This window comes from Cheilinus undulatus, linkage group 17 (assembly GCF_018320785.1).
Source record: "Cheilinus undulatus linkage group 17, ASM1832078v1, whole genome shotgun sequence".
Lineage (NCBI taxonomy): Eukaryota > Metazoa > Chordata > Actinopteri > Labriformes > Labridae > Cheilinus > Cheilinus undulatus.
Window position 1 is genome coordinate 17,284,073 of NC_054881.1, and position 25,546 is coordinate 17,309,618.

Here is a 25,546-nt window from a genome sequence, read left to right on the forward strand (position 1 = left end):
CGTCTACGACTCAAATTCAATGTTACTGTTTTAATGAATGCACTCTCAGTTAATTTTAAATTAGAAATATAAACATATAATTGAACTTTTGATTTAAAAAAAATCTTGTTTATTTATCATTAATTAGTCATTTATTAATCATTTTTTTATGTTTCTGCAATATGTAAAAGCTCTTTAACCCAAATGATATTTTTAATGCTAAAATATAATCATTATTGTTATCCATGAATTTTCAAATTTACTGATTTACAAAAAAAATCCTGAAAAAATAGTTAAGCACATCATTATTTCTTGATTAATATGTCAAATTATAGTTATTTACTTGCATCCCTGAGCAGAAAAATTAGTTTTAGTGCTTGAACGTTATGCTTGATTAATTTCTGACTTCTCAGAGAAGCCCAGTAAGCCGGCTCAAATTTGGGTATAAAAAGGTGAATTAGTTTGAAATTCCTCATTCCTGTTCAAAATGGTAAAACATCGAGAGCTCACTGAAAATAGAGTCCGCTATACTGTACAGTACATTTTAGTATTTTTTTAGCACTGGTTTGGACTATAGGAAATAATTTGATTAAAATAATTTATTCAGTTTTGTAGTGGAAGACAAAACTATGGAAAAAACTGACCAGAATTCAAATTAAAAAAGCAGATTCCAAAACTTAATATGTTCACCATAAATCTTAAATCTTCAGAATATGGGCACATTATTTTACTCAAAAATAAACTTACTTTTCAATCATCCTTGCGGGTCATTTTCATCTGCAAATATGCAGACTATATGGCATAACTGTAGCTGTAACGACAGTGCTATAAACACTGACATCTACCACTACTCTTGATGTCGGTTCTCACAGAAACAGACGTGACGCACATGCCTTTGAAAAAGGATTGTGTTTTATTTACAGTGATTTTCATCAGAATTACAATACAAACAATTTTTATAGTCTGACTCTCCATAAATGAAGAATTCATTCAGATCTAGAGGAGGTCAGCGGTAGGCTGTGTGTGTTTATGTGTGTGTTTGTGTGTGTGAAAGCAGAGTGTGTGGCAGCTTTGGCAAAGGGAAAGTCCATGGATGTATCTACAGCCTCCTCTTCCTCTCATTCTGGCATTAGGTCTCTGGCTCAGTGACTTTCTCCTTTTCTTCCCACAACCTGCAGAGAAACATAATAAAAATATAAATATAGGTACAACAGTCTAACAAACAGCCTTATCATAATTAAACCATGGAGTGCCATGACTGGATCGTACCCTCTTGAAGTCATTCATGTTGGTGGCCTGTACAGGGGTGCCTATGAATGTCAGGTAGTTGATTTTTGTCGTCTCTTCATCTCCTTGGTTTGACTTGACAAACAACTGGTGAGGAAAAAGGAAAATCAGAAAGGAATTTCTACTGATTTCATGGAGATTCAAAACACTGTTCAACAGTTTAAAATAAAAATTGCCCCACAACTTGGACTCTGCCGGTGTTCGACTCTCGCTGTGCCAGTGTGTGAAGCTTTGCAAGCAAAATGTGAGAATGCCTGTACACTGCACGACAAATTATGCCTGATCACAATTAAAGTCAGCACCAGCCTTGTACTAGGCCATGAATCAAAATTTAGATTCCCTAATAGGTCCCACTGCAATTTCTGATTTACAAAAAGTGTAATACTTCTTTGATCTGAAATGTGTTTCAATTGAAACACATTAAATCATCATTAAACTGGTATGTTAAAATTACAGTTTAATACACTTTTTGAAACAGAGAACATGTCTGCATAATGCGAACATTCAAGTTACATTTATTTTCTAGAGTAATTTGCAGAAATCCTACTGTCCTTGTTGTTCAGCCTTAGTTTAATCTTTGAAATACTGTATTTATTATAATAAAGAATGATTTATTGCTCGTTTGTTGAGAACAACATCAGATGAGGAACTTAAGAAATAACTGCATTTAAAAAAATCACATTCACATTATTTTTATAACTTATAATTGTATTTCTGTCTGAAAATCACACAGTGCACTTCTGGCTCAGGGGCCTGTGTCTACAACCATCTTATCTGCACAAGCAGTGCGCATTCACAACACAAAGCCGATCTATCCAGCGTCCACCAAGTAGTGCATGGTCACATCTCCCTCTTTGGCCAATCAAAATTAAGAAGGGGCAGGACTTATGATGCCAGCTTTGATGACTTGTCTTTTTGAAGACCAAGTTTCCAGGTCCGCAACTGCTGCTACAGCCAGGAAGGGATTCTTCTCCTAGTATTAGGAGCATTTTCTTGTTTTCTTGATATTTTTTTGAATATAAGAAAATACTAAACGCATAAAGTTATGTAAAATGATACTACCTTTATACCTGTCAACATCATAGACTCAAAAAGACGAGGGGGAAAAATGTACACATAAAGACTGATTTTTTTTAACCTTTCTCTGATTGCCTCCATGTATTATACATGCCGTGCTTTTACGGTGATTAAACAAGTAGTTATCAACTGATGGTTGCGACCCAAAAGTGGGTCATAGAGCTGTTTTTAGAGGGTCACTAGTTTGTTCAAGGGTCAGAAAGGAGTTTAAATAGCTTTACATTTTTTTTTCTTGGAATCACCAAACATTTTTATTGTGAATTTACCCAAACTCATTGGGGATTTTCTTTTTGCTTTTTAAGTAGGAACAGGAGCCTTTCGGGACACTTCCATCAGTCTTCTCCAGTAATTTAAGGAAATTTTGGAGAGTTTTCACATAAGGCTTTATGGATTTTATCTCTGATTTATTCCCAGAAACTTTGAGGGCTCTTCTGTAACATTTTCCAGTTTTTTCAATAGTAAATGTTTTATTTTCTACAGCCTCCGTGTTTCATCACATTTCCATCTGGGGTCCAAAAAGAATGAAGTCAAAGGTTAATGTGCAATTTATTCAAATGCTTACTGAAATGATTTAGGAAAATGTCATCGAAAATGCCTTTTGCCCTGCACCACAAGTTATACATTTCAAGGCAAAAAGAGAAGGTCAGTGTGTTATTTGTCAATTATGGCAGAGTTTCAGCATTTTTAGGTAATCTGATCCTTACCGTAACACTCTGAACGTTCTGAAACTTGACGTAACGCAGAGGAATCAAACAGTCATCTTTGTAGTCTTCCTCTGAAAGCTCCAGACTTTGAGTGGCTTCACTCCGCTCAGCGTCGTCAAACCCCATCGACCGGGGGAGATTTATGAACACTTTCACCTCCTTTGGGGCTTGAGCTGATAAACAAAAACAAGGAAGCAGGGGTAGAAGTCAAAGGATGAGGAGGATGGATGATAAATAAGATGCTTATTATCAAAGCAATGATTTTCACTGAAAAATACCCAGAATAGTAATTAAGATAAATTATTTAATGAGGAGCTTTATGAAAAAACTCACCGAAGTCTGAGGACAGTAGCTTCATAGAAAAGAGCTTCACCGGCTGGTTGAAGGCGATAGTTATCAGCAACTAGACAATTTAGAGAATAATGTTAGAAAAAAATCTTTATGTGATTTGGGATGATTAACTTGTTATTAGGACAATTAGACATAAACGGTTTCTGTTGCAGACATATTTGTAGAGTTTTAGTCTTGGCTTTTCTTTCCTTTAATATGATTTGTACATATTCTGTGGCTATGAGAAAATAGCAATACGTGTTAATATTGATGAATTCTTCTTAAAGGTTTTGTTTATCGTATTCTAATCTTGATGCAGGTGGAGGACATGAGTGTGAACTTTCATACCTGTTCATCACAGTCGGACTCCAGGTAGGTGGAGTCTTTGATTAAGCAATTATCGAAGCCGCAGTCGTCGCTCTCGTTGAGGCACTCACAGCCGGCTTTGTTGACAAAAGGCATGAGATCCATCTGAGAGTAGACAAAACAAAATTAACTTCTGGGTCTTTTTTAAACACTTTATTACTCACATATGAACACCTCTTTTAGAAGCAACTACTTCTTCATATTTTCTATAGTCAACACAAATGTATTGAAAAGTAATTACTTCCTGCTTCACCATCTTTAAACAAACAATCCGTCATTAGATTAACTTCAACATTAACATATTTAGACCTGGGTTTAGGCAAAATTTTCAGGGGGCATAAGGCCCTGTCTGCTCACATGTTGTCAAAATTAGGTGTACATATATATTGTTTGATAAAGTGTATTAGGGCCAACCTAAAAGAACAAAGAATTAAGTATATCTATTAATTTTCGAGCAAGAAAAAAAGAGAACATTTGGGGAAAAAAAAGTTCAGAGTTAAAATAGTTGAAATTTATGTGGAAAACTTAAAATATCTGTTATAAAAGTCTTTGATTTTTGGCATTAAAATCTCTAAATTGTCAAGGTTTTCAAATCATAAGTTTACAACATTTTAGAGTAAAAAATGTACAGTAAAAGAATTCAAACTGAAAACAGTGGCTTGATTTTTTCCCTTTTTGATCTCAAAAATGGAAAGTTTTGGCACATGCACATTTAGGAATGTTAAAATGGAAAAAGGCAAATTTTTCTTAGAAATCAACGGCTTTTTAAACTTGAGAATTTTGAATTTCTATTGAAAATGAACAGATCTTCTATTTTAATACACTGTCATGATAATGGATAATTTATAAATAGATCTTTTTTCAAGAATAAGTATCAGTAGGCTTGTTGCTTTTGGATTTTGTCAATGAAAACAAATTAAATTGACATGGTCTTTTTCCAAGTAGATCCTGAGGGTACTTAGCTTGGACACATTAGGGCAGCCCTCGAGAAAAAGGTTAGGAAACACTGACTTAGAGAGAGAGAGTGTGTGTGTGTGCATATACTTTAATGTCTTACATATAAATGTACACTTGTGTCATGGTATACATATATGCTTCCTGATGTCTTGTCATTTTCTTGTACACACACACACACCCACATATATATATATATATATATACGAGCTTCTGTCATGTGTGGATATCTTTATTTATTTCATACAACTATTTAACGGAGAAAACAAACAAAAAGGAACATTATTACTCACATATCCCTTTGGAATGTCGGAGTCCTCGCTGTTTCCGGGGTCGTTCTCTGTGTGTTGTTTGATTTTCTCCTCGAGACCTGCAGCGTCTATCCCCTGATACTGATCCACCCGGACCCGGTTCCTGAAGAACAAGAACGTTGGTGTGGCTGAAATGCCGTTTGTCGCTGCCGTTGCCTGAAAAAAGGCAAAATGGTTTGGAGGGGAAAAAAAAACTACTTTAAACAATCAAAACCTTGACTTAAACTAATTTAAAACTGTGTTTGAGTCTGTTTCTTGTTTTTTTCCATTGATTTTTGTTCATAGTTTGGATAATCTTTCCAAGTAGAATGAGTTTTGAATTCTTTCTATCGCACAACCTGAATATCCATTAAAAAAATCATCGCATCAGATGCCAGATGATGGATGCTTTAACATTGCTCACTGCAGACTTTCTGACGTGTTGTGGGACTAATTGGACAAAACACCAGTGAACCCTAGAAATACGCTGGTGTCGGTCCGTGTGCTTACCCTTTCACTGGGTCACAAGTATCTTGTCTTTATCTAAAAAACTGCTGATATTGTCATTTTCTGTGAAAATTCCATTCAAGAACATACTTTTTACAGTTTTATTCCTGTAAAGTATAAACACTGTGAATGTAAAAAACACCAACAATGAATTTCCCCCTACAACAAGTGGTGTTTGTGTGTCTAATGCCTGATATCTCTGCCCACTGAGTATAAGAGAGTCATCTTTTCCAAACAAGCAATCATCAAAAAGCACCAGTGTTTTGTCAGGTGACATAGTCCTTTGTTACCACAGTTTGTCTGGTTTAGCATCATCTGTTATTACAAATGTGAGTCATATGCAACTGAATTCAGTCTAAAATAATCTACATGCTCCTCTTGTTTTAATGTGTTAGACACAACAGACACCTGCTTTTTGTTACTTTTGTCACTGTGCATTTTTGAAGGATTATAATTTGTATTTGTGAACTGTTAATTATGTTAAATCTTTTATTCCTTCTGTAGGAAGGCATACAGCAGACCATTTATGTGCTACATAAATTAACTTTGCCAAATGTTGCTGAACAACGAGGTCTTAGAGGATTAATATTAGGATGCACGACATTTGGTTTACAGGAAAATGTCTGACCTGAATTCAGCCCCTACCTGAAACTGCTAAAATAATTCTAAAATAACAAAAAGGCTGACAGTTCTCCTGTTTTTTTCTGATAAGACATCTATCATTGTTCTGCAACCCTCTCTCAGCTACATTGTTGCTCCGTTGAATAAAATCTTGTTGAAAGCACAGCAGATGAGACTCACCTGACAGACATGAACATCTACTTCAAGGAAGATGGCCTGTGGGTACTTGTTGCTCAACATGTTGAAAACTGGAGCTATTCTGACACAGGGTTGACACCTGGGGAGGCAGAGGAGGGTTTTATTGAACCGCAACAGTCTCTTCTACTGAAACATGTTGTCAGCTTCCCAACAACTGACTTAACATAGTAGAAACTGACTAAAATAACCTGACATTTAAAATTACTAATCAAGTAAGAGAAAGACTTTCGATAACTCAAGCTTTTAGATATAAGGATTTATGTTGTGAAAACTCTAATAGAATAGAAGAATACATGCTGTGCGAAGAGACCTGGTTGTAGTTTAAATGATACTTGAATTTCTTGATGACAGTGTCTTGATTTGGGAAATAAATGAATGCAGAGAGGGCTGCATGGTAGTCCAGCGGTTAGCACAGTCACCTCACAGTAAAAAGGCAACTAGTTCAAAGCACAATCGGACAGAGCTTTTCCGTGTATTCTTTGGGTACTCCAGCTTCTTCCTGCAGTGCTTATTAGGTTAAGTGGGGACTCTAAATTGTCCATTGGTATGAGCGTGACTGCTTGTTTGTCTTAACATGCAAGCTTTGTGATTGGCAGGTGACCAGTCCAGGTCACCTGCCAGTCCAGGTCCTGGATCTCACCAAATGACAGCTGAGATCAGCTCAAGCCCTTAAACATGAGCTACTACTCCCCCAGCTCTTTGTCACTTAATTTTAAAAAATGATAAAATAAATGACATATCATATAAAGGTGGTGATAAAGAATTTCATTGGTCAATAATGATATATAATATAATTGGTGGTAGATGCTGTTAACTTACACAATAACATGTAGGTTTATGTAAATAAGAAAGCTCGATCTTTATCAGTGAATGACTCATCAAGAAGTGGTAAGATAAAATAAGAGTATTCAATCATAATCTTTCTTAACTGTTAATGGACTCATCAAATCTAGAGTGATCATTTTTTGCACCATATTTTTCAGTGCGTGTAAATATATCCCCCTGTCATTCTACGTCTTTGTACAATTAGTTTCTTCATCATATTTTCAAGTCGGATCAAATCACAAACAGATAAAACTATACGAGGTGCAATCAGGTGAACATGACAGGCATTGGCGAAATGATGCTGGAAACTGTAACTTTTTTAAAGCTCTAAATGTAAAAGTAAGACAGCAGTTTTTAGGGCAACAATCAGAGAGTAAATCTGATTTCCACCTTTTACATAAACTGATCCCCACGTCTTTAAACCGTATGAAATCTCAGCATTTAATAACAGTAATAACTGCTATGTCATCCCAACAACACGGCTAGTAGGCTAACGACAGCTAGCATGCTAACCCTGCCCCGCTTGGAGCTATTCCTGTCAGATAACGTAGATATCCCGATATTGGCAAATTCTAAACAGCAGGCTTTGCACCAAATGTTTTACAATTATTTGCTATGGATATAAACTAAAGTGAAGCTCCGGCTAGCAGCACAGCCTCGGAGCCAGGTGGCCGAGCTTACCCAGCCATTGTGAACTTCACCACGGCGAGCTTGGAGCCGGCGGCCGCTAGCTCCGGCTGGAAATCCGGGTCACTCCCGATCACTTTAACGCCGACCATGGTCCAGTCTAGGGCTGCGGTGTGTGTTGGTTATCCGGCTGTTATCAAGGCAGATAAACAACTCAATATAATAAATAAAAAGTGTTATGTTTTTAGCTTTCTGTCAGAGTATTAGCACACTAGCTGTCCTGTTTTCGAGCCACACTGTTACAGTGAGGTGATTCTGGATGTTTCCTCCTGATTGGCTGATTCACAGATGGGTGGGGTCTTTTCTTCTTCTGTTGTGAGTTTTGCAGTTTAGGCACCCTTATGAGTTTTACCGCCCTCTAGTGGGTGAACCACAGTGCAACGCTCTATCCATTGTATATTTCCCACACATAAGCACAGTTGAGTGGCCAAAGACGTTTACTATAAACTCAGATCTTTATCTTCCAATAATCTATAAAAATGTAAACAAGCGACTCATCCGAACTAGTCTCTCAAATTTTCAAACACATGAGAGACTGGTTCTGATTAGTCTAGAAAAAGTTATGTTTACTCCACCATGGTGGAGTACAGGCACTATGGTACCAAGGCTGCATATAAGGGCAGATAAAGGGTGTCCAGCCAAATAGCTGGCCAATGGAGGTCAGCAAAATCATGGTCTACTGTAAAGTTAATCTGTGATCACCATATTTCTTTGTTTATTTTTAACCTGGATAATAACAATTTTTACCAAAGAAACAAAAATGTTATTTATTCATGCTGTAGTACAATATAGCCTTTTTCAAAATGTAAACCCCTTTTTTAAAAATGGACTTGCCTTTTTGATCACATTAACAGTGTGGATGGGCACACTGACCTAAACCTTTTGGAAAGTAATGTCAGATTTTATAGCTAAGCTGTGATGTGCAAAGACATCAGGATGCTACAGCAGGCCGGCCTAAAGAATTGGCTGGGCCACCAGTGAATGGGCCCTTCCCATTTGTAATTTATTGATGATGTCATTGCATGTGTGTTGGATCACTAGCATTAGTGCAAGCATCCTAGCGAACATTTACGCCATTTTGGAGTTTAAAGTGTGGTAAGCTATTATTGGGTTTTGATGTTCAAATTACTTATTCGTGGCACTTTTAAACCTCTTTTCAACCCTGTTTCTGCCCGTTTTCTCAAATTTGACCCATTTTGCCTCTTTTAACCAATTTTTGCCACTTGTTGCCCAGTTTTGTCACTTTTAACAAATTTTACAATGTTTAAACAACTGTTAGACACTTAAAGCAACAATTTGTTCCACTTTCACCATTTTCCACCCTTTTTAACCCTGTCTTAACCAATTTTTGCCACTCCGTGACTATTTTTCCACATTTTTTGCCACTATTAATCCTTTTCTGTCAATTTTTACCTTTTTGCCTCTTTTTGCAATCATTTAATTATTTCTACCTTAAAGTTACACCATATTGCCAAAAGTATTCACTCACCTATCCAAAGAATTGAAATTAGATGTTCCAATCACCTCCATGGCCACAGGTGTATAAAATCAAGCACCTAGGCATGCAGACTGTTTCTACAAACATTTGTGAAAGAATGGGTCACTCTCAGGAGCTCAGTGAATTTTGGTGTGGTAACATGATAGGATGCCACCTGTGCAACAAGCCCAGTCGTGAAATTTCCTCACTCCTAAATATTACACAGTCAACTGTCAGTGGTATTATAACAAAGTGGAAGCGATTGGGAACGACAGTAACCCAGCCACGAAGTGGTAGGCCATGTAAAATGACGGAGCGGGGTCAGCGGATGCTGAGGCGCATAGTGCGCAGAGGTTGCCAATTTTCTGCAGAGTCAATCGCTACAGACCTCCAAACTTCATGTGGCCTTCAGATTAGCTCAAGAACAGTGCGTAGAGAGTTTCATGGAATGGGTTTCCATGGCTGAGCAGCTGCATCCAAGCCAGACATCACCAAGTGCAATGCAAAGCCTCAGATGCAGAAGTGTAAAGCATGCCGCCACTGGACTCTAGAGTAGTGGAGACACGTTCTCTGGAGTGATGAATCACGCTTCTCCATCTGGCAATCTGATGGACGAGTCTGGGTTTGGCGGTTGCCAGGAGAACGGTACTTGTCTGACTGCATTGTGCCAAGTGTAAAGTTTGGTGAAGGGGGGATTATGGTGTGGGGTTGTTTTTCAGGAGCTGGGCTTGGCCCCTTAGTTCCAGTGAAAGGAACTCTGAATGCTTCAGCACTAAGAGATTTTGGACAATTCCATGCTCCCAACTGTGTGGGAACAGTTTGGGGATGGCCCCTTCCTGTTCCAACATGACTGTACACCAGTGCACAAAGCAAGGTCCACAAAGACATGGATGAGAGAGTTTGGTGTGAATGAACTTGACTGGCCTGCACAGAGTCCTGACCTCAACCCGACAGAACACCTTTGGGATGAATTAGAGCGGAGACTGAGAGCCAGGCCTTCTGGTCCAACATCAGTGTGTGACCTCAAAATCAGAGCATGATAAGTTGAACACAGTGAGATTAACACAGAAATGACCCACTTCCTGTCCAATAGCGAAGGATCAAAATTGCCAACATGGCCACTGTGGTGTCTCCTGCAGAGCACAAGCTGAAATCTCTATCATGTCTAATATCAGGAAATACCAGTCTGGAGTCCAGGAGATAATCCTTGGATGAGTTCATTCAAATGCGAGGACTTTAAATTGACCAAAAAACAGCCAAATTTGGACACTTTTCCTTTAAGATGTCTCTTTCTGTGCATTTTAGAGCATGGTCCCAAGAGGATTTTTTGTTCGTCTAGTCATGATACATATGTGTACCAAGTTTCATGCATGTCACTCAAACCTGTGGGCGGGGCTACTGAATACCAATGAAAACCAGGTTTTGGGGCCCCTGAGGGGTCACTTTTTGAGCAACATAAATGGAACCACCAGAATACAACATTTTTTTTTTTACCAGGATCTAACAAGCCACCAAATTTTGTGAGTTTTGGAGCATGTTAGGGCCCCCAAAAATGCAAAAGTTGTGACAGAAAAAAAATAGTTCCTACAGATACAATAGGGCTCTCGCACTGGTGCTCTGGCCCTAATAAGCATGTTGTGATGGTTTTATTAAATAGACGTTTCTCATCTTTCAAAATTCTTTTGTTCAGGTTATATGACTGGATCTCTCTAACCTCTTAGCTGCTGTAGATCAGTGTCAACAGCAGGATTTAACTCTTTCCTCCAACATAGCCTAAACTGAGGTACCGAGATCTTCATTTATCCTTAGATTTCTCAAAAGGGTCAGCAGCTGTAACATTTTAAGTCTGTTTTTTGATAAAGTCTCACTCACAATACAGGTAGATGATGGTTGAGAAAAGGACCTGTTGAGCTTCTAGGTGGTGCTGTTAGTCAAAGAATGGAGCTCCCTTCTTTGGACGTATTCATCTTGTTGGCAAGTATGAAAATCAACTGAAAGTGAAGGAAGGCTGCAACAGAAATAAGGAAAATAAAGATTAGATATAGATAGATAGATAGATAGATAGATAGATAGATAGATAGATAGATAGATAGATAGATAGATAGATAGATACCAGATAAAAAAGGGAACCTGTACACAAGAAGAAATAAAATGAACTACAGCATCAGTCCTGCAAAAAAGAAAAATTATTTTAGCTGTGTATAGCAGGCCAGTATACTGTTCAGTCAGCATACTCACAAAGCTAGATGAAATATGTGATCTGTAATTCAATTTGTATTGAATTGGTCATTTCACAGATAAATAGAAATACTTAAACAAGCTTTACATGGAGTATGTGCATGATAGTTGGTCATATATAAGAAAGCACATAAAGCTGGGCTGTTAGTTTTGGGTAAATTACATAATTTCCATCTTAAAGAGTCATAATTACAGCAGGGATAGGCTGCAAGCAGGGAAACCAGTGTAGAAAATGCTGTAGAAATTCATGTTTTCTTTCACTTTGAAGTTAAAAGTTGAATATCTAAATCACCCTTAAATCACAATCTAAAATATAGAAATACAGAAAATGACGCATAACTGCCAGTCTGAATAACAGCACTTTTCACATCATCCAAGTCTCTGTCTTCATGTCTTTGACTCAATGAAAATTAAATGAAATATTCTTAGACACTCAAAGACCATCACATTAAGTTGATTCTTTGTTGACTGCATTTTCAGCAGTGTGCTTCCCAGATTTATGCCTGAAGGAAGTGCAGCAACTTGGCAACATATAAAGTAGCCATTTCAAGGTCAGGTATTTTTCAAGGGTACTCAGGAGAGTTAACCTTACATGTTTATTTCTGATTGGTGGAGAGCAAAAGCACAGAGGGAGCATGCTTTACAGGGAGAGCAGCAACTATAACTCTTTATGGGACAAGAAAAGGAATATAAGAACATTTTACAATCTTATTATATCTTATGACTACATGAAACCCTTTATTTCCTAAAATGAAGCCTAAAATGAATTAGACAACAAAAATTAGACAACAAATAGGATCTTTTTGATTTGAAAAGAAATGAAATAATCGTTAAAGTCCTAGTCTTTTTTAAAACGTTATCGTTCAAACTTTAGATTACATTAAGTCAGGCTGCAAAATGTTGTAATATTAAGAAAAAATAAATTAATTACAGGCTATGTTGGGTAAAAATTATCAGTTTCTAGCCAACCTTTTTTTCTTGTCATTTCGTCTTTTTGTTCAGCATTTCTCTTTTCCCCTTGAATTGCATGTTTTTTCATTCTCGACCCAAATATCTTGCCATGAAGAAAACAAACTGCCTAAATTAATGGTCAAAAGCTGCCAACAATGTGGCCAAAATATTATAAAACTGGCTGACAGCATTAGCATAATACAGGCAGCCTCTCCTTGTAAACCCACCTGGTTTAATTAAGAATTCAATTACGTCCTTTACCTGTACGTCACATCACGAGAGCGGCTAGGCGTCCACTTCCAGCGCCTCGTCAGCCTCCCTGAATGCCACGCGTTGTTTTTAACTTCTTTTTTTTGTGCTTTCAAGCCCTAGACACGTCCGACCGGTCCGGCAGGTTTAAGCGGGCCACAGCAGGTAAGGCAGCGGGGGCAGGAAGGGCGGGGAGCCGCCGAGGAGTCGCAGACGAGCCGCAGAGTGGAGTAGGTAAAGCAGGAAGAGGAGGAAAACATGGAGCGGTGACAAAACGAGAAAACACCGAGCAAAGACAGGATTCACCTTTTTAAAATCACACTGCGAAGGAAAAAGAGTAAGTACACTTTAATATTTATATTTTAAATCAGGTGTTTGTTAGTTTTGATTCCATTTTGTGAGTTTTAGAAGTGTCAAAATAGTCAGGACACGGCAGGTAAACGTCTCACCTGGGCGGCTGCTGCTGCTCCCTCGTCTCTCTGTGATGAAACCTCAGAGTTTTGTGTTAGAAATACCTATTTTAGTTCGAGGCCTACTTTTTGTCGTTTTTCAGGTGTCCTTGTCCTGGCTCTCATTTAATCTTCTGACTTCGTGATCGAACTCCATTAACAGTGGTTTAAAACTCATACACACAATGCCCTTCACTGAGATCTTTATTCAAGCTAATATGAAAGAAGTCAAATGAACCAAAAAAAGTCCAGTTTGCCTTAAAAGAGGACTTAAGTCTTTTGAACTCATACTTTTAGTTTTTAAGTCTTTTTACTATCATTAGCTAGAGGGAGGCTATAGATAAGAAAAACAAAGCATTAAACAATAAATTAACTGTACTGATACCAAAGTGTGCCCCTAACATGTAGGGGTTCAGAGGAAAATTTAGCTGTTATTTAGCTGTTATTGTTTGTTAAATTAGGCTTTCAATATGACAGCTCGGGAGCTAATAGGTGCTGAAAAGCAAATTTTACTCTATATTTCACAGGCTTTTAGAGCTCAAGGGAATATTTTCTGTCAAATTGAACTCTTTGGGGCTAAAAGGGGCCACAAAGTTTTACATTTTCTCTTTCTATTTAGTGCTGAAAAGCAAGATTTACTGCTAGGGCTTACTGAATCTCAAAGGCAGATTTTCCCCTCGATTTGAAATCTTGGGCCAGTAGGAACTCAAAAGTAACAAATGTCTCCTCTTGGGCGCCACTTGAGGTGCTAATAAGAGCTTTAAAGCAAAGTTAGCCCCCTAGTTCAACAGCTAGGTGCTATTTTGGACTAAAAAGCAAATCTAGGTTCTGAGTTTGACAGCTCCGTATCTAACAGGAGCTAAAGAGCTAATACTAACTCAGGTTTCATATAGGCTTAAAGTAGCTCAAAGACAGGTTTTGGCTGCAGTTTGACACCTCAGGGGGCTTTAAGGCCCAAGGCACTGAAATGCAGAAATGTGCCCCTGATTACAGTGGCTGATTTGAGCTTAAATGTAAAGTTAGCCCTTAGTTCAAAAGCTTGGGGGTCTAATTGGGACCCTGAATTTGCAGTTGAGGTGCTAAGAAAGGCTCAAACACAAATTTAACCCACCAGATTTCCAATGTTAAAGGCCTAATTGGGGATTATAATCAAATTTAGGATCCAAGTGTGACAGCTCAGGATCTTATAGGTGCTAAATGCCAATATTGCCTCAGATTTAAGATAAGATATTCCTCTATTAGTCCCACAAGGGGAAATTTCATGTGCTAATAGTAGCTCAAAGGCAGATTTTGCCCTCAGTTTGGGCCTAAAACGCAATTTAGGCTGCAGTATGACAGCTCAGGGGGCTTATAGGCCCAAGGCGTTGAAATGCAAACATGGGCCCCTGATTTCAGTGGCTGATTCGAGCTCGAATGCAAAGTTAGCCTTCAATTTGAAAGCTTGGAGGCTAATTGGGACTCTAAAGTTATTGATGTCCCACCAAATTTGCCAGTTGAGGTGCTAAGAAAAGCTCAAAGGCAAATATTGCCCCCTAATTCAATGGCTAAGGGCCAAATTAGGGATAATAAGCAAATTTAGGTTCTCAAATTGATTATCCAGGGTCTAAAAGCCTGGCTAAAAAAGCAAAATTTAACCCAGCTTTCAGATGTGAATAGAAAGGCACATTTGCCCTCAATTTGAAATTTTGGAGGTGAATATGGACTGTCTGGTGTTTGTAAATTTTCCATTTTATGGTTTTCAAGTGTTAAAAATAATCAGTAGTCAGTACATGGCAGGTAAATATCTCACCTGGGTAACTGGCCAATAAAGGCTCAAAAGTAACTATTTTCCCACCTAATTTGCCAGATGAGCTGCTAAAAATAGCCATAAGGCACATTTAGACCTCTTATTTAACAGACAGGTGCAAATTTTGGCCAAAAATCACATTTAGAATCACACTTTTAATGATTGTGATCCAACAGGTGCTGAAACTAAATTTATTTTAAATTTCGGTAGTTAATGCAATCCCTAAGGTATATTTTGCCCTCAATTTGAAATCTTGGAGGCCAGTAGGGACTCAAAAGTAAAACATTTCTCCTATGATTTGCCATTTTAGGTACCAATAAGGACTGAAAAGCAAATTTAACCCCAGATTCAACAGCTAGGAGCTAACTTGGGATGTAAAGCAATTTAAAACTCCAAGTTTGATAATGTTCAAATGTGGCTCAAGCATCCATATTGTAGCTTCTCTTAAGTCCAACCTCTCATTAAATTTATTTGAGTAAAAATGCTTTGAAGTTATTAACTGGGCCTTTTCCATTTAAAACAGTTTCTCCACATAGTGTGATTTTTGTACAGCAGCAGGAATGAAAACTGATGTTCACTCTTTCTGATAAACTGACATTCCAACAAAAGTTTGTCCTGATGGTTTGAGCGCTCATCTAAAATCCAACAGTTTACAATCCTCCAGTTTTTAGTAGAAGGTGAACTGTAAGGATGCTTTGAGGAACAGTAAATCAACACCTAATGAGTCAATGTCATACCTTGGAGGTGATCAGATAATGTGCAAAACATCATAGTAACATTTAAACCAGAGTAACCAGTTAAAGCACTCGTGTCCCTCATTGTAGAGCAAATATAGATAATTTGACTGATTTTATTAGAAAAAACATCTTTAAACTGATTGAGAACAAATTAAACCCTGAAAAAGAAATGACCATACTTACAATAACCACTCCCATGTTTTTCACTCCTTACCAATTATAATTAACATGCATGACTGTGAAAAGAGTAATGAAGTATATATATATATATATATATATATATATATATATATATATATATATATATATATATATGCTGACAGACCTTTGAGTTTAACCTCCCTAACATTACCCAGTCTAGGGCTGAATCCTGTTGATATCTCTCTGGTATTTGGTTATGCTGGAATGCCCTCATGCAAATGGAATTAAGTCTCTGACCTTTACATAACAACATTAACATGCCCTATTAAAATGACCCTCCTTTAAATATTTAGGCAAATGTGTGAATAAGTGAAGCAGTGGATTGGTGTAGGAGTTGTTTGAATGAGAGTATTTTTCAGCAGTATGCTGTACAATCACTCTCAAATAACGTCACTCCCCTTTTGAAATATTTCACTGAATATTCAATGGACAAGATTTAGAAAGGCACACACCTCTATAGAAGGTCTCACAACTGACAATGCATATCAGAGCAAAAAGTAAGCCATGACGTCCATATGTCTGAAATTGAAGATATTTTGAACAACCAGGAGTCTTCCAAGAGCAGGCTGCCCGGCCAAACTGAGTGATCGAGGGAGAAGGGCTTTAGTAAAAGAGGTGGCCAAAAAGCCGATGGTCATTCTGAATGAGCTTCATAGATCCTGTATGGTGATGGAATAAAGTAGCAGAAGGACAACCATCACTCCACTGATCTGGGGTTTATGGCAGAGTGGCTAGATGGAAGCCTCTTCTCAGTGCAAAATGCGTCTCTTTTGTCTAGGCCTTTTAAATGTTTGTTTTAGGTCCAGAGACGAGCAGTTTTCAGAACGCTGAGACATCCGCAGCACGACAAGGGGCTTGTTACAACGTAATCTCTCACCCAGATGGTGCCCTAAGCCATGCTAACTCGCTCCATCCACCTCTTACTCCGCTGTATAGGTGTGGACATTGTTACTTTTTCAACAGATTATTTTCCCATGCTCCTGGTAATGCAAGGACAGCCATAGCATGGCCCGGGTTGTGTCAGTCCTCCTTCCCGCCCAATGGTCTCCCTCAGGTGGGGTTGCTTGCTAAAATTATGCCTGACAATACTGTACCTGCGTGGCCCACCCAACTATCAAGCATGTGTGGGAAACACTAATGAGAACTGAGCTGAAGCCCACATCTTTTTACTGTACTGGGTAAATTTTTCTAGAGCCATGGTAGCAAAGACATGGTCCATCCTAAATTCAAGCAGGGGTTACCTTTGGTTTCTAAACCTAAATACTCATTACTTGTAAAAGTACCAAAAAAATACAATTTCTTTATTGTTGCTCATTTCAGAATGCTACCCTCCTCTTGGAATGATACAAGCCTTTATTTTTTTGTAATACTACTTTAGCAGTCAGCTCCAAAGCTGGAGCCTGGCCTGTGTAATAATGGTCTAGAGGGCTAATGGGATGCTATTAAATGACATCTGGGGAAGGCCCTTTTCAGCCAGTCTTTCAGGTGCCCTTCTATTACTGTGGGCAGGACTGGTGCCAAGGAAGGAAGCGCTCACCCTAGTCAAACAAACTGGTCTTTGGTGGTCAAACATGCATGGGTAAAGTAAATCATAGCGTGAGTGCTCCCTAACAAAGTGTGAAGGAGTTCATCTGTAACTTTTGTTAATTCAAGATGAGAGGTTTTCCAGTTTATACATCTCTGCTTGAAAAATCATGGTACCATTTGTAGAACTTGTAGGTAGTTTGTTAAGCTGCCCTGCACACTGTGAGCTCTCTGATGTTGATTCTGAACACAGTTTCAGCACCTTGCACGCGTGTGTCCCAGCAGCTCTGGTGTTTTTCCACAAACACAAAATGAAGCTCTCATTCTGCAGACCAAGCAGCTTCCTTTGATTATGGAAATGTTTGTCTTCTTATGGAAATAGTTGACATTGAAATCCGCGTCTGAGGATTTGAATTGTGACTTAAGAGGCAAATGTATCGAGGGTGAAGCTGAGGTGAATGTGATGTTTGAAATGACAGGTTCTGGTACCAGATCTGTTTGGAGCAGAGGTTTCTGATTGTGTTTTGGTGAAGGATTATTTGTCTTTCCTTCTTTGTTTTGGCTGTAATTTCTTTAACTTAGATATTAATTTGTCCACATAGAGGTCTTGGCATTTAACAGTGAAGAGGAATGGATTGGTTTAAACCGACAAAGAGTATCATGTTGTTTGAGCTAGTAAGCCAATTACTAGAGCTGGCTGCTAAATGAATTTTGTCAAAATACTAAAATCTGTGCTTTGTTTTTTAAAATATCATGCCTTCCTTGGACACCTTTGTTTACACCTAGTGTGATAGAAGGTATCGAAGAGCAAGTTCGGCCCACAAATTGACAACGTGGGTGCAAATAGGGAGAGTAAAAGGAAATGTTCCCACTTTGTTTAACAGCTAGACGGATAATAGTGGCTCAAAGGAAAATTACAGCCTCCTGTTTCAACATCTTAAAGGCTTAAAGTGGTTCACAATAAAACTTTAACTGGAGCTATGGGTGACTTAAAAGGCCTTTAAAACACATTTAGGCCCCTAATTCAAAAGTTTGGGAGCTAATAGTGGCTCAAAAATAAATTTAGCAACTTTTTATTTGACAGCTTGATGTTTGAAGGGCGTCAAGGGGGAATTGATCCCCCTGATCTGACAGTGCAGGCTAACGGTGGCTTAAAAGTTAATCCCCCTATTTAGACAGTTAAGGGTCTAAATGACCTCAAATAAAAAGTAAAAAAATAATAACAATAAATTTAAAAAAAAGAATTTCCCCTTGTGGGACTAATAAAGGAATATCTTATCTTAAATGCAAAATTAACCCCCCTTATTGACAGTCCAGGCGAGATAATGTTTCCAAGGAGAATTAAGCCCCCTATATTAACAGCTCTGAGTTAATTTTGGCTTTAAAGCTTATTTAGGGTTCAGGTTTAATAGCTTCGGGGCCAACAGGTGCTTTTATGCAAATTATGTTCATAGTTTTGTGAGCTTGTAGGAGCTCAAAGGCACATTTGTCCCTCAGTGTGAAAGCTTAAAAATTGAGCACCCTGATTGGCTGGAAAGGAGTTAAAAGGTAAAATCAGAAATAAAAAGAAAAAAATGTATCCCGTAGTTTGACTTGTTGGCAGTTAATAAGAGCTTAATAGAATTTGTATCCTAAATTTGGCTGTTTGGAGGTAAATTGGAGCCAAAGAGCAAATTCTGGCTCAGACTCCCACAGGCCAGTTTGGGCTCACAAGCAAATTTAGCTTTGGTGGCTCTTAACCAATAAGGGCTCAACAGCAGGGGCAGAGACAGACATCATTAATATCCAGGGCTAAGGCCAGACAGAGGATGATCCAGGGGTGGGCACTTACCAGGAAATTGTTTGCTTTTCGGACAGTTTTATGCACTTTTAAACAAAAATGCCAACATATCAATGAATCATATAGGCAAAAATTATGCTGCTCAACCTAAAAAAAAATACTCCATTGCTATTATCATTTTTTTTCTTAATGTAAGTGCATGAAATGTCATTATCACTCAAAAATCACGCATCTTGATACAGCTGGTTGAAGTCTGATAATTTTCACTTCTGCCTCCTAAAAATGTCTGAAATTTATTTTTCAAGGAACATTGCAAAGTTAGGGTCGGAATTTGGTGAAAATGTTTACAGTTAAAACTGCATTTTCAAACAAAGAATATAAAAAGCAAAAATTGTGGTTACCACCAATTTCCACATACAGTGGCTGCACCGTGATCCACCAGCGAATTGTACTGCGGAGCAAATCGCTGGTGGATCACCAGTCCAGTGATCCAGTCTGGCACTGGTGCATACCTGAAGCACCACTTCAAAGCTGCACTTCATTGGGGATTCACTTGCTGGTCTATTTCAGCTCCCTTTGACCGCTGCCAAACCACGTCAATTCCCATAGATCAGAAAGCTCAAAACAGGAAGTCAAAAGCGCAGAATGTCCGGTACTTTCAAAATACAACACAATGCACGGACTCCCAATCGTAAATTATATCAACATTACGTCTCATCCTGCAGCCAGAGATGACTGATTTGGACTTTTTAAAGAGAAAATTTACGCTGCCTGTTCAACAAAAGGGGCCTAAATTGGTCCAATACCAAACTTAAGTCCCATATATTTACTGTGAAAAGTTTAAAATGGATCCAGGAATGAACTAGCCCCCGAATTTGTAGTTTCAGTGTGGTTGACAGGCAGGAAAATGGCAGATAAATGATGGAGTTACGGGGCACAGGTGGCAGAATGGATAAGGTGCGTGCCCCATGTACGCAGGCGGCCAAGGTTTGAATCCAGCCTGAGGCCCCTTTACCACATGTCTCTCCCCGCTCTCTTCCCTGTTTCTGACTCTATGCACTGTCCTCTCCTCTATCAAATAAAGGCACAAAATGCCCAAAAATAAACCTTTAAAAAAAAATGATGGAGTAACATGCAAAATAGTCCCCAGCTTACAGTGGGTACTGCCAGATTCTCTGATATATATCGTAATATATTTTACGATACATATTACAATTCTTAATACCTAACATTTCACATTTAAAGACAATAAAATGTGAGGAAACGCTTATAAAAATCTGAAAAAGTAACCAAGACCAAAGGGTTAAAGTTACTCTCATTTAGGTAAGGATCTTGATAAAATGAAGAATTTCCTTCATGATTATGGGCCTTTGTGTTGTTTGAGGTGAAGAAAAGGATTTTCTATTAATGGATTCTCAATCTTAAAAAGAAGGCAATTACATTGATCCATAGTAAAACAAACCAACAAAAAGCCCCAGGCATCTTTAACCAGCCACAAACATTCCCCGACAGAAACATTTTCCACCTAACACTTGCGCCCGCCGAGGTTTCACTCTAACATAAGCAAAATAGGATGTAAATATGATTTGAGTACACGTGGAGCGGAGAGTGAGAGCTTGTTTTTAGAGGAGGATGGCATGATTTCCCTCTGTAAATAAAGGTGGAGGCTTGTTGAGATTTTTGCTGAAATAAAATTCACATATAGTTTTGGTATAACATCAGAGACATTTCTAATAACTGAAAAGTAAATAAAGAACATCCAAAGAGACTGTGAATATCGGTGTTCATGCAGCGTGTGAGGATATGTTGTAGTCTCTGTGGAGCGTCTGTCTGTGTCTGGATTCATTGTCTGGACTCCTGCTGTGAGGAAAGCACTGAAGACTTCACTTATTAACCTTCATTAAACTCCACTTACAGCCAACACTCACACTCTCATCTCATTAAGACAACACATTAACTATGATAATTTCAATTTTGTGCATTTGGATACCAAGTGGTGATCCTTATATTTGTGAGGACACACCTCTTTGCCTTCTGATTATGGTTATTAGCACAGACTCGTTCATGTTGTTCACATTATCAAACTGCTTCACTATGTTTTCAGTTCCCCTGCATATTCCTATTTGCTTTCTTGTTGATGTGAGTGTGTCAAACTAAAGGAAGCTTAAAGTAGAGAAAGTTGTCACTATAGTGTTGTGTGGCGGACATCGTACACATTGTGGTCATGTCCTGCCTCCTGAGACCCCTATCTAATCTGACAAGGATGGTCAGTGCATGAACAACCAAGTCAGGAGGATTTAATGGGCAGCCGGCTTGGAATTTTCTAGAAATGTTCAGGGGTGTTCATAAGAAAACGACAACTGTGGGTGATAGTTGGTGTGCTGCTCTTCTTGCAGAAATATATAAAGTGGCAAAGAAGCAGAGAACAGGCAGCCATTGTTCCTCTAGTTTTCTCGCCTCTTGATTACAGACGGCGGCTCTGAGGGATTTCCCTCAGGTGCTGCAGAAACCCGACTCTGCATTAATCTGGCTGATAGCATCTCTTCTCAGTCGGCCAGGTCGCTCAGTAACTGACACCAATACATTCCCCTCAGCTGTGGCCCAGATCTCATTCACACCATGCATTCACCCCTAAAAATGAAGACAATTTTAATTACTTTCACTTTTTTTAGCTCTTGCTGACTGAACTAAACCAGGAATGCCAGGATATTTATGATTTTTATAAGGGAAGTTTAGATTTTTGGACCTTACTTTTGTCTTTTAGTAGAAGATCTCAAAAATAACCAGTCAGTTTTCAGTAAATGTTGTTGAAAAATCCCCCTAAAACACAGAGTAGTGGTTAGATGTAGCTTGTGAATGTTGAAGGCTCTTCTGTGGGACTTTTGTGGCTGAAACCATGGATGTTGGTTTAAAAAAAAAAAGAATGTGGCAGTTGACCGACTTCATGTTGATGCTGTTCATGCTCTGTGAAGTGTGCTGGAGACAGCGCTGAGTTTCTGTGCAGCTTTTGGATTCATTTCTCAGTAAGGTAGCTAGGGATGCACGATATTAGACTTTTTCCGATATCTGATATGCCGATATTTACAGATTCATTTCAGCCGATATCGATACCGATATTTAGATATGTTTTATATAACTAAAAATTCAGTTCTTTGAACACAATTTAAGGTTTGAGGATGGGAAAAAACACATTTTTTTTTCCTGAAAACACACATTAAAGTTTAAAGAATGAGGATGAATAAAGAAAAAGATCTCAGCTTACATAGGTCTGTTAGTCCAGCCTAAAACACCACTAATTTATATAAGGCCAGATTTTACAGTCAATGCATGCTGATATCCATGGCCATAATATCTGCAAAAATGTTGATAGTTGATATCTGCCACATTTAAATTTGCACATATGCTACAAGGACAAAGTATTTGGCCAAACCTGTTAATTATTGTTTTCAGGTGTTTCAATCAGACCAGACAGGTTTATAAAATCAAGCAACTAGCCATGCACTCTCTATTTGCAAACATTTGTGATGCAAAATGGGATGTTCTGAAGAGCTCAGTGACTTCAAGCGTGATACTGTGATGGATGCCACCTTATCCCTGCTGGATATTCCAGTCAGCTATAAGTGTAATTATTCAAAAGTGGAAGTGTTTAAGAACAACAGCAACTCACCTGCAAAGTTACAGAGTGTGGTCAATGACTGCTACGGCACATGGTGTGTAAAAGTAGCCAACATTCTCTTGATTCCATAGCTGAAGAGTTCCAAACTTCAACTGGTCAGCATAAAAACCATGTGGTCAGAGCAAGTCCAACGCCAAGCGTCAGACAGAGTGGAGTATGCTTGACTGAGCCCTGATCTCAACCTCATCGAGCACCTTTGAGATGAACTGGAACGGAGATTGCGAGCCAGGCCTTCTTGTCCAACATCCATGCCTGATATCAGAATGAATGGACACAAATTCCCATAATAAACACTCCAAAATTTTGTGGAAAATCTTCTAAGAAGAGTGGAGGCTGTTACAGCTGCAAAGTGGACCAACTCCATATTACAACACAATTTGTACATTTAACAGTCTGTGTTGGCGTAACGGTCAGGCAGCTGGATAATTTTGTTCATACAAAGATGCCTGTCCTCCTTTATCAGGACTTTACAGATGTTTTTTTTAAAGAAGACTAATCAGAAAATAGTATTACATTTCTCTACTTTTCATATAGAATTCAGAATATTAGTCCTGACAGAGAAAATCACAACCTGACAGTTATATAGGCAGTGTTTTTAGTGTTATGATCCCTGGTTTAGCAGCAGGATGTCTTTATGTTTAGTTTAATTTGTGTGAATCCTCTCCCATAGCAAGCATTGAACCTCCTCCCTCTCCAGTTTCACTGTCGTTGCTCAGGTATGCTCTCCTCTGTCCCACTACGTTAGCCCCTCCCCCCTCACGCTCTGCTCTTTTGTCGCCATAACAACACCCCAGGCCAGACACCAAAACTGGTTTTCTGAAGGAAGTGATCCACACAGCCCTGCTGCTGAAATCTGATTGGTTAATTTCTGTGAGCTTTACATATTGCTGAGTTTTCTCTCTGGGGGATAATGGATGAATTTGTCTTTTTTTATGAGCCATGGCTCCAAGTCTTTGGTAGTTTAGTGGACATTTATGCTCATACTAACGTTGTTCAAATGGTTTTCTTAACAGTATACTAAATGGGCTTTACTTCATAAACAGTTTTGTGCTTTAAATTTCATCTCAACGTTAATTTAGTGTTTTTCTGACCATTTCAAGCTGTTCTGTTGAACCTGGAAGAAATGATTTGTGAATTAAGTTGCTCTCTAAGTGTGAGGAGACATTTAGGTTGACTTTGTACGGATCCAAGCTTGATGATTGATCAGCAAACATTGGGATCTAAACGTCTGAGATTGTCCAGGATGGTGCTGTATCGGCTCTGAACCAGAGGGATCTGACTTATTGTGACCTGAATCACACACGAACACGACACATGATACGCCATTTACAGACTTCCAGATTGATTGCTTTTCTAGTTTCCCGTTATTTGTTCCTTTTCAGCCCAAGGCCCATTCATCTTATCGATCAAATTTGTTTGCTATGTGAAGGGTTTCTGCCAGTATTAGAGCATTTCTGTAAGTTTACAGTCAGGCATGCCAATAAAATTGACTGAGCTCCTGAAAAACCCCAGTGAATTTTAACTACTTTGCTCTACTGGTTCCTTCATGTTCCCTCTTATGCCACCTGTTCCTCCTTTGATATATTTTGTCACTCTTTAACCCATTTCACTACTTAATCTGGCAAATTTTTTTGTGATATTTGTTTCATTGATAACCAGTTTTTGATGCTTTTTGACAGTTTTTTCTAATTTAAACCTATTTTTTTTGCCACTTTACAACTCCTTTTCACCACTTTTCCTGCCATTGTTTTTGCCAATCCATTTAGGCCACATTTAATTTAGCCACTGTTTACCCATTTTGACCACTCTTTAACCTATTTTCTTATTTTATCAGCCCATTAATGCCACTTTTAACCCTTATTTACAGTTGGTTTCATCCATTTTGCCATCTTTTTTGCAATGTTGTAACCCGTTTTTGCCACTTTTATCCTTTGTGTCTCTTTTAACCAATTTCCTCTACAAGAGTGTTTGTCGTTCCTTGTAGATCTACTTTAGAGTAGGGATGTCTCTCCATGCTCATGTAGATATTTTGCTCTTTTAAACTCCATTTCACAATCAAGGAAACTTTTTATTTCATGTAGCATGTGCTCCTTTAGTGATAACAGGTTTCTAAAACAGTGTATGCCTGAATGCAGGCGTGACACAGCACTTGACCTTTGTTCAGGTTGTGTGTTCCTTTGGTGTGGTTGGTTGTTTGACCGGGCGGTGAGGGAGCGTTCATCTTCAGATCAGGGCGTCAGATGTTAAAGGGCTCTTTTTAGTCCAACTTTTTTCAAACTGATACGGAAACACATTACTGGAAATTTGATTCTAGACTCCTGACAGCTCGATCTTTAACAAGTCCCTCATCCTAGAAGGAAATAGATAGTTGTCATATTTTAAGTGTTTACCACAGTTTCTGTCATGTACCTTTGTTCAGTCTGAGCTACATACCATCCTGTCACCATGAGATCAAAATGACTACTAGGTACAAACAGTCTGCAATGCTCAAATAGATTGCCTAAGCTAATTACAAAGGGAGGATCATGATGTTTGCAATGCAATCTTCAGTACAGAGATGCCTAAGTAAGTCCTTTAACTATTTGTATTCTGTTACTGATGAGCTTAGATTGTTGTTAAAACATCTGCTTTTGTTACTGAAAGTATACAGAGA

At 38.4% G+C, this 25,546-nt stretch overlaps 2 protein-coding genes and 1 long non-coding RNA gene across 3 annotated transcripts in view; 1 reads left to right on the plus strand and 2 right to left on the minus strand.

The window, feature by feature from the left end:
• Positions 1-873: 873 nt before the first annotated feature.
• txnl1 (thioredoxin-like 1) lies at positions 874-8,102 on the minus strand. The gene is made up of 8 exons (XM_041810235.1): positions 7,820-8,102; positions 6,296-6,392; positions 4,991-5,164; positions 3,726-3,848; positions 3,381-3,450; positions 3,048-3,220; positions 1,249-1,353; positions 874-1,151 (listed from the first exon to the last, which is right to left on the minus strand). The coding sequence occupies exons 1-8, from the start codon at positions 7,915-7,917 to the stop codon at positions 1,122-1,124; spliced, it is 870 nt and encodes a 289-aa protein (XP_041666169.1). The 5' UTR covers positions 7,918-8,102; the 3' UTR covers positions 874-1,121.
• A 3,078-nt stretch (positions 8,103-11,180) lies between these two features.
• LOC121525639 lies at positions 11,181-13,286 on the minus strand. Its single transcript, XR_005993237.1, has 3 exons — positions 13,190-13,286; positions 12,753-13,061; positions 11,181-11,310 (listed from the first exon to the last, which is right to left on the minus strand). It is a non-coding gene; the product is annotated as an uncharacterized LOC121525639 (long non-coding RNA).
• atp8b1 (ATPase phospholipid transporting 8B1) overlaps positions 12,940-25,546 on the plus strand; it is a 39,055-nt gene continuing 26,448 nt past the window's right edge. The window contains exon 1 of the mRNA XM_041811725.1: positions 12,940-13,077. The gene's annotated coding sequence lies outside the window, so the exon portion shown is untranslated. The remainder of the gene's footprint in view (positions 13,078-25,546) is intronic.

Bases quoted from the DNA above. Each gene is read 5' to 3' on its own strand.
- txnl1 (XM_041810235.1), bottom strand. From the start codon at position 7,917: ATGGTCGGCGTTAAAGTGATCGGGAGTGACCCGGATTTCCAGCCGGAG. The intron at 5,165-6,295 runs GTGAGTCTCATC...GCCTTTTTTCAG, and splicing joins TAGATGTTCATGTCTGTCAG to GCAACGGCAGCGACAAACGG. The intron at 3,451-3,725 runs GTATGAAAGTTC...TAAATTGTCTAG, and splicing joins AGTCCGACTGTGATGAACAG to TTGCTGATAACTATCGCCTT.